The sequence below is a fragment of the Pteropus alecto genome, unplaced genomic scaffold, assembly GCF_000325575.1.
Source record: "Pteropus alecto unplaced genomic scaffold, ASM32557v1 scaffold161, whole genome shotgun sequence".
Taxonomy (NCBI): Eukaryota; Metazoa; Chordata; class Mammalia; order Chiroptera; family Pteropodidae; genus Pteropus; species Pteropus alecto.
In genome coordinates this window covers 7,035,090-7,048,698 of record NW_006432943.1, presented here as the reverse complement: position 1 = coordinate 7,048,698, position 13,609 = coordinate 7,035,090, and the positions used below count along the sequence as shown (strand labels likewise).

General features: G+C 37.9%; 1 protein-coding gene across 1 annotated transcript in view; it reads left to right on the top strand.

Annotated features, from left to right (window-relative positions):
* The window catches only part of FRAS1 (Fraser extracellular matrix complex subunit 1), a 414,255-nt gene that overhangs the window by 172,251 nt on the left and 228,395 nt on the right, over nucleotides 1-13,609 (top strand). The window contains 4 exon segments of the mRNA XM_025043815.1: nucleotides 1,161-1,294; nucleotides 7,085-7,168; nucleotides 8,808-8,909; nucleotides 9,216-9,407. Coding sequence (XP_024899583.1) covers nucleotides 1,161-1,294; nucleotides 7,085-7,168; nucleotides 8,808-8,909; nucleotides 9,216-9,407 — 512 coding nt within the window.

Below are 13,609 nucleotides of genomic sequence, written 5' to 3'. Positions count from 1 at the left end.
TCCTCCAAGCCCCCTCCTTGGAATTCACGCTTTGTCCAAGGACCCCTTTTATTACATTTTATGGATATTTATCCCCTTCCATTTTTATAACTAAGTAATATATACTTCACAATAAATACAAATTATTGTCATTACTGCATTATGTTCTCTCCTGGTATATAATAGGTAAAATTATTCTTTTATATAATGGCACCTGGAAGCTATACTCTATTCTTGCCTTTTTCCTTTAAAAAGACCTCTGATTTCCTTCTGGTCCTGTTATTCCATTTCTGGCACTCTTTTACCCTGGAGAACCATTTCAGAGATTTAAAAGTATGCTAAGGAATTGATAAAGGTAGAATACTTGCCTCATGCATTTCAGATGTCACTCACCAGAAAAGGACTGGCAGCTGCTTTGGGCCTAATAACACCACAAGTAAAAATACTTAACAACATAGTTTGGGGTGTGGTGGAGAGTAGGCTGTCTGAGTTTGTGGGATCCCATCTTACATTTTAGGAGGCTTTCTTGCTGGCCCTTCATGAGAAAGATGCATTGGAAGCATTTTGCCTAGAGAGATTAGAGAATCAGCCAGGGCCAACTCCATAATTTTTTGAGTGCAAAACGAAAGTGCAGGGCTCCATGTGCAAAACGCAGGGGTGGGGGAATGCATTTCCTTTTCTTCAGTGGTCTTTCTCAACCTGTCATGTGTTTAATTTGCTACTTAAAGTCACACTCCCTTAATCATGGGGATACTTGCTGGGTAGGTGGAAACCCTCATGTGCACCCCGAGCCCCACTCTGCTACCTGTTGCTTAGGGCACATGCACTCCGCTGGCACTGCATCCAGGTCTGTGTTGTGGGTAGAGGGTGGCAGTATTCACTGGGCATGGGTTTGGGAGCAGGACGCTGAAAACCCATCCCAGGAAGGCAAGGAGGCAGCATGTACTAAACCTCTAGTACATGCTACCTTGTTTCACTGGACTTTGCTTACAATACTCAGAGAGAGAGAGTTATTAAGAACTCCATATGGTGCTGCAAAGCACTAAACCCCCAAACATGGGGCCCCCTTCTTTGTACTGTGCCCCTGACTATGGGGCCCTGTGTGGCCACACACTCATGCAGACAGTCCTGAGATCAGAAAGTGCAGTCCCCCAGTAATCTTTATTTCTCTGACCTTCCAGAACCGTGTTCCTATGAAGGCCATGTGTTTGAGGATGGGGAATACTGGCCATTGAGTCGATGTGCCAAATGCGTGTGCAGAAATGGGGCCGTCCAATGCTTCACGGCTCAGTGTCAGCCTCTGTTTTGTAACCAGGTAAGGAAGACAGCCTCCGAATGGATCCTTCGCAGAGATCTCACTTCACTGTACAGGGACTTAGAGTCCCTTCTGAGGTTATGTCAGGCAAGCCTCGGAAGTCTAGGAACAAGAAGCAAAGGCTGTTTTGTTTTCCTTGTACTTTTGGAGACAATCGCTAACACATTTTTTTTTTTTTTAACCCTGAGAAGTCACAGATAGGTCTAATTACCAGCCACTTAGGCTAATTGTTACGTTATGAAACTGAGCCTTGAGGGTACACAGAAAGAAGCTGCCCTCTCCAGTTGCAGATGTTCCAAAAATGTCAAGCTCAACATCTGGAAAATTCAGTAATATTAATCAGGTTTGTTACTGTTTGTCAGTGCAGAGGTATATGCTGCTTTTTGAAGACATGCATGTCTTTGGATATGATTATTCATATCTACACCATTTAATTCTTATAAGATAATGACTCAAATTATCAAAGGATTTTCTCTGGTCAATTTAAAATAATGAGATCTTGTTCATTTAAAGCTGATCTGATTTTTAAAACATTTGGCTCTTCATACGAATTTAGAAAAGAAAATCAATTGCAGATAAAAGTGGAATGTATGATGTTTTCTAGTTTTTTCTTCTTCCAGAGGCTCCTATGGAGCTTTCTTGGCAGTTGACAGATAACCATGAAAGGAGTTTGCCTCTAGTCGAAAAATAGCTCATTTTTGATCTAAGGAAAAGCTGGAAGCCAACATTCAGTTGATACAGAGCAGTGCTTTGTGTCAAATAAAACAAAATCAATAACATGGCATATCGTGACAATTGGGCAATATTTTTAAAGGCAGACAAAGGCAATTAGACAAGAAATGCTAAATGCCAAATAAAGGGAAAATGTATCTAATTGAAAAACTAGATTGTATTACCCACACTACACCAACTACTGTGCCCATGTCACATCTCCCTATTCATCACAAAGTCTTGTCCTAGCTTTCAGATTGCAAATGAGTTTCTTGGTGAAGTTGCACAATATCTTACATTCGGAGGACACTGTAGTGTTGGGGCATTTTGATTTACACATTCTAGGGTTTAGTCCCCTCATATGTGAAAGGTAATCAAGCACTTTGCCACCATTACAATAAAGGAGGAGAAAGAGGGACTGAGGATACACCCCTCTGTGACCCTTCTGCTTTAAATTTTTAAAAACTCAGCTTTGGGCTGCACATTAGGGGGTTAGATATTGGAATAATTGAAAGTACTAGTTCCCATTTTTTAAAACATTAAATATAAAGTCTAGCTTCAAACGCTTATAGTCTGCATTGTTAGATTTAAAGAATATGTAATTTGATACTATATTTTGGAGCCAATTGATATGCAGGCATTCTGAAGTCTTGAAAATGGATTGATTTTAACCACTCTTGCATCGATAAGTCTATATTTTTACCATGATGTATTTTTCAAAAACCAACTGTCAGATTATACAGAACCATTTTTTAAAAATTTAATATCAGTATTAAATACTGGATATTCTGATGATATAAAGAGATGCTGTAGAATTAGTGCTTTTGATGGAAACACTGTCACCACCACCATCTACCATCACCACGTTTTGGCCATTTATTATGTACCAATCATAAATTTTAAGAGCTTTGTACTTCTCATAACAAGCCTATGAAGTAGGAGTTATTATTATCATCCCATTTTACAGTAAAACTGAGATACAGAGAGGTTAAGTAACCTGCTCAAGGTACCACAGTTAGGAAGTGTCAGTAATTGTGACCTAAGCAGTTGTACATCATAACCTCGACAGACTGCACCTGACTCCTGTTTTTAACCATTATGCTATATGGCCTCCCAAAATGAGTTTCATAGCATTTATATATAATAATAATCACAATAAAAATGGTTGCTAACGTCATTGAGCACGATTGCAAGTACTTTATATGTGTTAACTCATTAAATATTAAAAACAGAAGTTAATCAGGAGAGATATATTTCCAGGTCTTGAGCTCTGGAAAACATTGATTTTTAATATAGTCTTTTTATTTTATTTTAAAAGGAATCTGTATTCTTTGGGAAAGTTTGGAAAAGGCAGAAAAGCGGGAAAGAAATGATCCTTCATATTTTCATCATTCAAAAAGATCACGATAGAATTTTTAAAATAATTTGTTTCAATTTTTTGGTTGACGTGGATATATTTGTTTATAAACAAATTTTAGAAGTTATAATCACATTTTAGAAGTTAATGATAATCTCTGATGAAAGGAGAAATTCCTTATGTTCAAATAAGGAATTGTTCTCTTAATGAGGGATGTAAATACTGAAATTGCTTGCTCTCAACTTTTGTCCAGATACCTTGTGAAAAGAGTTCTAACACATCCACATTTGTGTAGCCTTCTTATAGTGGCCTGTTCAGTCTGATGAGAGTTGTTCTGATGATCGTACCACCAGTTTTTTTTAATATTATAATTTTCTCATTCCCAATATTAATTAATCTTAGTAGATAGAACTTTATCTTCAGATATTTTTTCAAGAAAGATAAATTGGTATGTATTCTGAGTCACTAAGTGAGAATTATTTTCTTCACGAGAGATCATTTGGAGGGGTCTAAAAATTGGGGACAATTATAATCTCTTTCCATCTCAACCCTATGGCCTCCTTTACATTGCATTCTGTTTTCTATTTCATTATATTTAGCTAGTTTTACTCTGTTGGATTGTTATAGGATGTTTCTTTATCTTTATCATTCAAACATTTTCCCAGATATTTCTAGACGAGGTGTCTTTTCACGTATTCTACCTAGAATATTGTGAAGCCTTTTCAGTCTGTTTTCCAGTTTTTGAAATGTTTTCTTCAGTTGTGGCTTTGGTTAATCATATCAGTTCCAATTATTCTCATTTCTCCAGAAACACCTATGATTTCTTAGATTACTCTCTCCCTGCCCTCTCATTATCAATCATGTTCTCTCTCATCATTTTTCACTTTTTGTCCTTCTTCTCCATTATGAAGAGAGCCTCTTGAGTTTGTATTTACTACCTCCAGTATTGATTTTAATTTGAGGATTTTACATTAATATTCTTTTAATTCTTCCTTATTTCTCCTGTTATTGATTCATCTATTTTTTTATCCCAATGCTTATCCTTTCTTTATTGCTTCCTGCTTCATTTCACAAAGGCTGCATTTTCTTATATCACACTGAAGTTGCAAAATTACTTTTAAATATTTTCTTTTAGATCTTGTAGTATGTAGTGTTCAGAAATCTGCTCTTTCTCTGAATCTTCAGAATGTTCTTCCTTTTACTTGTTCTTCAGAGTTTTCCTCATGTTCATTTCTTTCTATTTACTCATCCTTGATCAAGAGAAATCTCTCCATACCCACTGCTTGAAAGCTGCATGGATAAGAGGCCTGCCCTTGGTTTACAGGGCAAAGGGATGCCTCAGAGTGCCTTATGGCCCATGGGATTTACTGTTGGCAATGGCGGGAAGTTGGCTGTTCTACTTTTTCGTGGTAGAAGTTTCATCTCTTTCTATATCTTATATCATAGTGGGAAGATATTTGGCAAGAGCTGTTAGCCATTCTGTACTATAAACTTCTTTATCTTAAGTATTTTTATTTAAGGAATATGAAAAACCACAATTAAATATATCCTAAATGGTAGTTTAACTCAAAATGATAATGACAATCATATACACATGTATTTTGTTTTGGACTCCGTTATTACTGAGGGCACCATATTAGACCTGGGGTTAACACACTTTTTCAGATAGTGAATATTTTCAGCTTTGTGTGCCATACAGTTGGAACATCTACTCAACTCTGCCATCATAGCACAAAACCAGCCATAGATAATATGACTATGAATGAATATGGCTATGTTCCAATAAAACCTAACTTACAAAAACAGGTGGTAGGCTGGATTTGGCCCATTGTCCGTAGTTTGCTGGCACCTGTATTAAACTGTACGTTTGGAAGACCAAATCTACGTAGACCAGAATGATAGGATTCAGGTGTGCGATAGGAACAAAAGTGTACAATTAAAAGTCATTCCCATTTCTCTGACCCACTTCACTGCTTGCCTTTCCAGTCCTGCTTATAAAGTACCAGCCAAATGGGATCTCAGCTCAACTCTAAATCATAGAATTCTCTCGTATTCTGGGATCTTTCTCTTTAAATGCTTTTCCTTCCTGCCCTCTTGGTCTATATTTGTGACGAAAGCTTCTGTTTCTGTCAACAAATTATATATTAGATATTGCCAATACGAATCAGAAAGCTTGATCTTCTTTTTATCAACATCTGTATAAGTAATTCCTCCCTCCTCCACACTCACTAGTTGACTCTGCTATTGTACTTGGGTTTAATCCAGGTTGGTTGACATAGACTGATACTAACTCTATTTCTGTTCAAGATTTGTGATCATAACATTCGTTCCCTGTTTACTTAACATTGTATATGTTCATTTATTTACTTCAATAAAGTTACTGAAAAGTGTGACATCAAATATACCTTTATTTTATTTCCTCACTGAAATGTCATTAAACTAAAGAGTTCTGAAGGCAATAATTTCATGTCCAATTTTTGCATACTCTATTAAATATCAATGTTCATAATATTTCGTATATAGAATCATAAAGAAATAAAATAACCTAAAGTAGAGAGAACAGTTGTCAGTTTAATTACAGTGATTCAGGTGTTTGCAATAAATCACTACTAGATAGTAGCACATTAATCTAACTGATCATATATAATTGGGTTAAAAACCTACTGAAGTATGACTGGAACTTTCCATAAAAAATTAAAGTTATTTGACATTTCCCCCCCACATACAATACATTGTCCTTCTTTTTGTTGCAGAATGAAAGCCAGAGCAATCATAATAATAAAATCTCTTTCTCTCTTTTTTTTTTGCTTCTCATAAGAGAAGGAAAAGAACTGTAATAGAAGTATTCCCTATATAAGACCTACAATTTCCCAGTCATTGAAACTTGATTTATTCTAACCCTCCTTCCTCTGCGTTTAATATGTCTACCTTCCTGCCCTTCAAGATAGCTGTGGTGATAAGTCAAAGCGAGAAGCTGACTCTTTGGCATTAATGAGGAGACTGTTGCTGTAAAAATTCTTAGGGCAGCAGAGACAAATGGTCCAATATTCTGGGGTGGGAGTGTTAGAGGTGAATAAGCACTGGCTTATTCTCAGATATCTAGAGGTATGATTGATTTTTTTTTTCACATTGAGAACCTCCCTAATGCACATACGTAAATGTATGGATTCACATGAAGATGCAAAAGAATAGTGGAGTAGCTTATCAAGGGTCGGGTATCTTCACTTGGAATTTAGAGGTAACTCAGCAAGAAGTGTAAATGTTTTAGGTTTTGGTTAGGTTGGTGCTCTGAGTTCCTGCTGCAAACCATTTATCATTAGCAGATGTGTGGCCGTGGGCAGCTCACACAACTTCTATAATCTTCACTTGTTTGTAAAGCAGAAATAAGAGCATCTACCTTATAGGGTCATAGAAAGCACTTATAAAAGTGCCTGGCAAACACTGAGTATTATTATTATTGGTATTGTCATTATCTCTGCTTTTGTTTGTTCTTAGAGGAGGATGGGACGTGATGAATGTACAGACTTCTTACTGGTCACACTGACCTTGGAAGTGCTAATTCTTATCAAAGCACTGGGTGACTTTAGATACTACATATCAGGGAATTGCTGTTTATAGATGCTTCAGGCACATGATCGAGTGTGCTATGAATGAAATGTTCCTACTTTTGTGGATTTTATAATGTCTCCTTTTGATGGATCATTTCTTTTTTGGGTGTTAAGGATGAAACTATCATCCGAGTCCCTGGAAAATGTTGCCCACAGTGCTCTTCCCGACCCTGCCTTGCAGCTGGCCAAGCATATGAGGTAACCTTTGATGTGCTCCGTGTTTTGGTTTATTTTCTCACACATCTGCCCTCCACTCTTCCAACAATTTTACCTCCTGCTTTTATGTCTGACTCTTTGCCAGGATTAGTAACTCAGTATACAAACAGCTTTTTGTTTTTTCATTCTCTACAAGGAAAGCATTTGTGAAAATACTAAGCCATAGGGGATTAGAAATATAAAGGAATGTGCTGGCAAGCAGCTTCCGGTCCACGAACCTTGATGAACTTACTGTTCATACATCTTGAAAGGAATAAAGGACTATCATTGGTGGCTATCAGTTTATACTTAGATTAGAGGCTCCGGGGATGTCTTTGTGCTTCAGGTGCATTTTATGCACTGATATCCAGAGACAACGTTGTGTTTCCTTACACTGGGGGGCGGCATGGGAGTGTAGGTAAGAGAGGAAAGGGAGATGAGAAGCTGGTGGTGGTCAGTCCTGCAAACTTCAAAGTACTATTGGGGCAGTTTCGATAACTGCCTAATAGATAGTAGGGACCACGTAAAAATTGGTTCAACAAAGAGAATGAGTCAAGGAATATTCTGTTTTAGGAGTACCCAGCTGAGCCAAAAGAAAGTTACATTATTCAAAAGCAAAGAACCCAACTACTTCTCTTGCTTGCCAGCCACTCTAAGGAAGAAATTGGGATTATGATTCTCAGTAGAGAATCTGGAACTGAGTATTAGGAATGGGTGTCACAAATTCTAGATGGATCACATGAAATCTCAATGAAAGTATCTAATTGGGAAAGGATTTTTGTATGTACTAGATCTGTGCTGTTCAGTACAGTAGCCACATACGTGCTAGGTTAATTTCCCATGGAAGAGATAGACTCTTTATTTGTTGTGGTGTTTTTGGCTGCATGTAACAGAAATACTCCTCTCAAAGTAGCTAAAATGAAAACATTTATTATCTTATGTAACAGGAAGTCCAGTGGTAAGGCAGTCATAGGGTTGATCAGTTCAGATCCCAATGATGTTGTCAAGGATGGAAACTCTTTTGATCTTTCCACCCTGCCATCCTCAGAATGTGCCATTTGCCTTCTGTCCTATCGCCTCCTGTCCCCAAGATGGCTTTCTCAGCTCTAGGCAACTCATCCTCACACAGTCATTGCTAAAGGCTGGTGGATGAAAAGGATCGCCTTTCTTTTATGGGGAGAAGAGTCTTTTTCTTGACCTCTACCACTCTAGCAAACTTCCCTGAGGTCTCTTCAGTTAGAATTGGGACAATGCCATGCCCTAGCTGCAAGGGAAGCTGAAAAAATGAGTATGTGGCAGGAGAGCTGGATCTCTTGGTAATGAAGAAGAGCTCAAGAATGACCGTTAATCAGCCAACAAATGGAGTCTTCTTATTTATCTCCATGTTCCAGGGCTTCTGTATGGCTGGCATAGGGCAGGCTCTCGACACATCTGTGGGATGAACAGAATTGAATGAAAATGAATCTAAAGTTCCCTTTGGACAATTATTGACTTTGTTCTTAGAGGCAGTTGCTACCTAAGTGATATCATTTCTCAAGAGTTCAATGTGGCTTAATTAAAATTATAATAAAAAATTACGTGCCTGTGTTTCTATTTGATATATATGACATTTGATTTTCACTTTCTTCTTTTTTTTACTCAGCATGGTGAACAGTGGAACGAAAATGCCTGTACCACATGTATATGTGACCGGGGGGAGGTCCGGTGCCACAGACAGGCCTGCCCTCCACTAAGATGTGAAAAGGTATTTGAGAGTGTGTAGCTTGATCTTCAAAGTTTTATTCTGGGTCATTTAAGAAATGCATTTCTTAGTCCAATGTGTCCTTTGAGGGAATCGAAAGTTTTTTGATGTTTAGAATATTAGATAAAGATGTGAAAGATCTGCTTCCCAGGGAGAAGGGCCTAGGTGGATCTTGCCTCAGCTGGGTTAGGTGGGGGAAAGAAGCAGTGAGTAGCGTTGGTGTTTTATGTCATTCTGCCCCACTGGCTCGGATGTTTTCGCACTTTCTCGAGCACTACCCTTCACCCTTTATCCTCTCTGTTTCCTCAGGGTCAGAGAAGGGCTCAGCGTCATGGGGAATGCTGTGAGGAATGTGTGTCTCCTGCTGGAAACTGCTCATATGATGGGGTTGTGCGGTACCAAGATGAAATGTGGAAGGGTTTGGCCTGTGAGTTCTGCGTGTGTGACCATGGCCAAGTGACCTGCCAGACTGGAGAGTGTGCCAAAGTGGAGTGTGCCCAGGTAAGAAGCAAAGGCATTTCCACTTAGAGTGTAAGAGCTCTCTACTAAGGGACAGGTGGTCCCTCACCTGTTCCTTACTTTTTGGCAACAGAGGGGAGCACCAGGTTAACCACTCACATTTCAGGGAGGCTCTAGCACAAAGATTCTGTGGTACAAAGTCAATATCACTATTTGTTCATACTGGCTTGGAACAACCCCTGAAGCTTTTTACTCTGAGTGCATCTGGTCATATTGGAAGTCCTGAGCCAGAGACATGAAAGGGACATTAGCCTATCAGTCAGCGCAGCTGGACCTTATTGCTGGTGGCCTGCCCAGCTGGCTATGGTTGTGAAACAGAGGTCTGCAGGTGGTCCAGTGGCCCAGCTTCCATTGCGGGCTCCACTGGCAGCTTTTAAGCCGAGAGCAGAGCCAGCACCTAGGGTTTTGCTCCTGTGAGTTAGGAAAGATAATAAAATGGTTTTTTTTTGTTTTTGTTTTTGTTTTGAAGAGAGAGGGAAAGGGGATCCCATAAATAATTAACTCTGTTGACCTCTGTTAACTTCTGTCTGCAGAATTTCTGGTAGCGTCTAACAAAGTAGCCTCTGTTTGAACTATAGTATATTGTGGGGAAATTGCCTTTTTTTTTTCTTTGAACTCAATTTTTAACCACTGCAAAACAAATTGCTTTTAAAGTTGTCTCCTTCTCCCCTGCCTCTCCCATCCACCCCACCAATTTCCTGCAGGGTTGTGAACTTGAGTAGATGAGGGAAACGGGAGATCTGAGGTACTGGGTGTCTGTGAAGGCATTTTTCTTTCTAGTTCTTTTCTCCCCGCATCTCAGTTCCTCTTAACACTGATCCTAAGGAGGAACAACCTTTCAAACAAGGCTGTCAAGGACAGCCTTTTCATTTTGCCTCCCACTTCTAAGTCCTGGCAAAGCTGAGACATATTTAAGTAAAAAGAGTCTTGCTTCTTGCAGATTTATTTCCCTCCACATGCCTTTTCATTTTTTTTCTTTCTTTATGTCAAGGGAGTCAGAATGGTTGGATGAAGATGAGAAAAACTCTAATCAGGGCCCTTTTCTTTCTCCCTCTCTCTCAGACTGTGGCTGGGCTTTTTGGCCTCAGCAGTTTGCTCAAAGAATGCTGGGTTATTTTCCAAGGCTTTCATTTGTCTGAGATCTTTGGGTTCATGGGAAATGTGGGGGACATGATCCTGGTAATGTGGGTTCTTTAGCCACCTATTTTGGCAGGTTCTAACAAAATGTCTCATAGAAAATAATTTTGACCCACTATTCCCAATACTGATGAATTTTCAAGTGCTGGACTTTCTTCCATGACACCTACCTGTGGCAGCTTGAGCCAGGTCTTCTCTGTTCTTAGGGAAAATGGGGAGCAACTGCTGACATAAGTGGAAAGGGCCTCGATATTCTTCAGGTCACCCTGTAGCACTATCTCATCCCTTTCTAGGTCTGTCTCCCACCCCCCACCCCATCCTCTCTTTTATAAATTGACTTCTAATGCCTTTAGCCTATTTCTCCAGATCTTTAATCAACTAAATTGCTTTATTCCAGATTACTTCCATGTTCTCAAATTTTGTTTAAGTTACTGGATTCTAAATCAGAAGAGAAATATTAACCAGAATTGAATCTGACAAAATATCCCTTAACCTTCTTTTTCTGCCATACTTCTGTAAATAATAACCTTGGTTAATGACCTTGGAAAAGCCTGCATGTGCTAACTTTCTAACTTCTGCTTAGCTTCGAGATACAAGGATGAATAAGACACATTCTGATCTCAAGAGTTCCCAAGCTTTGGGGGAAGTCATATACATAAACAGAAATTATATGTGGTAGCACCAACAATTAAGGGAGTATGAATTAAGTGTCTTAGGATTACCTGGAGAAAAACGACTACATCTGCCAAGCGGAGCAGTGAAAATATGCTACTGGTATTTTTATTCAGTTCTACCCTACTTTCTGCCTTTTCTGAAATATCAAGGTTATTAGATTTCTAATCTTGGATACCAACAGTGGATTAAGTCTAAATGTATGCATATCCACAAAGATGCAGAAAAATAAACTTCTAGAAGAGGCAAAATTGTGCAGTTTCACCATTGTAATAATTGTCATGCTGGTTATCAACAATATTCTGAATAGCATTGAAATCAGCACACAATTTTTCTTTAAAAAGGAAAAAATAGTATGACCTTTATCTTTGACATATCAAACCAAATCCCTAGGCATCGAAACATAAATAAATCAACAATAGAAGAGCATAATATGATGGTTTTAATTTTTCTGTACTTTGTATCATTTCTGAATATAAATTCAGATAAAGAAGTCAAATTACCTTTTTTAAAAGGACCTAGTATTCATATATGAGGCAATTGAATCTTGTAGCAAAATGCATGAAAGTGGGTAGGCATGCCACAAATGGCTTGCCTTTTCCCTTTTCCAGTGGAAGAGAATCCCATGACACCCCCTCAGAAAAGTGCTTCCTTTCTCACTGGGCAGCTTTGTGGAATCACGGAGTCTTTTGTCCGGTGGATGGATGTAGGTGCGATTCATGGGGGAGGGGTTAGCAGATTCCATCTGGCCTAGGCAGCAGAATCCTCTTAAAAAGAAAAGAATTAGATTTGTAAAGCAATTTTTCTCAAAGCAAAAGTCAAATGCTAATTGGACCAAGCTCCCCACCGCAGTGAACTGACGCAGTTTGGGGCATCCAGGCTTCTTCTATAAATAGCAAATCTATTTAGAATTTTCTACCTCACCAAAACCGAATCCTTGTTCCCCAGGAGCAGGGCTGGCTGTTATTTGCAGAAGCGGTTGAAAACTCAGAACAGCCACTTTCTTTGCTTTATTGGGGTGATACAGGCTCCATTTTTCATTTTGTCTGTATGTATTTCATATTGTCTGTATGTATGGGTGCTCAAGAATTTCTCATTCATTTTGTCTTTATTAGAAGTACACATACTCTGTCTCCTTTCAAAACATTGTTTTAAGCGACCTAGATTACATGCCTATAAACCCCTTTATATGCTTTGAAAGCCAATTTCACTGTTTCTTGGTTTGCTTTCACTATCAGCTGATTTGCCACGTTTCTGCAAAAACAATTTATATGTAAATACATCTGCTCTCTATAGCACCCAATGCTCTCCATTGGCCTCTGATTGGCATTAGATTTTGATGGACAGAGATCTATATAACTCTGTTCTTTTGAAATAACTTTTTAGATACCATAGAAAGTTACAATTAATCATGTATTTTTGTGTTTCTTTTAAAAATTAATATTTTCATTAATTAAATAATGCATTTTCATTTTGGAAAAATGAAAACTTTAGTGGAAAAGAGACTTTAAAATCCATCCGTAATGCTGCAATTCAAAGACAACCAATGCTTTTATTTTATAGTTTTCTTTAGTGCACAGTGTTTTAAACATAAAATATCATTGTGATTATTCTGTTTATGTAGTTTTACATTACTCAATTTTTACCTAACATGGTTTCTGCACTTTAAATGTAATATACATCCCAAACTAAATAGTCTTCATTTAAAGAAATATCATCATTTTCTAGAAAGTAGATATAACTTTAGAAAGTGGAAAGTGCTTTAAAGAATACTCTTTAGCCCTTTATATTAGATGTTAATATATGCGTATGAAAAATTTTAAACAGAGATTGTATTTTTAACAGCAGATTCCGCAGGAGATAGGACTGTAGTGGAATTATACTTTCGAAGTTACAGAATTCAGAATTATTTAATATTTTCTAGTAAGCATCTATTATTTTGTTTTAAAAACAAAAATTTTGATATTATTCATATTGGTAAGTTAAAATAAGACTTTGGAAATTAAACATCTATCTTTCTGCTATCGCATGTTTTTTCCTTTTTTTCTGGCTTTATCGCAATATAATAGATAATTAGTTGCTTGTATTTTCATTGTACAATTCAATGTTTTTTTTTTCAATTATAGTTGGCATACAATAATATACTAGTTTCAGTTGTACAGCATAGTGACTAGAGATCTATACACAAAGTGGAGTGGTCACCCTACTAAATCAGGTAACTTCTTCCCCCTTACATATTTATTACAACATTGTTAACTATTTTCCTTATGCTACACTTTATATCTACGTGTCTATTTTGTAACTGTCCATTTGTACTTCTTAATCCCTTTGCCCTTTTTTTCCGTCCCCCCCAAAGCCTTCCTCCCATCTAGTCG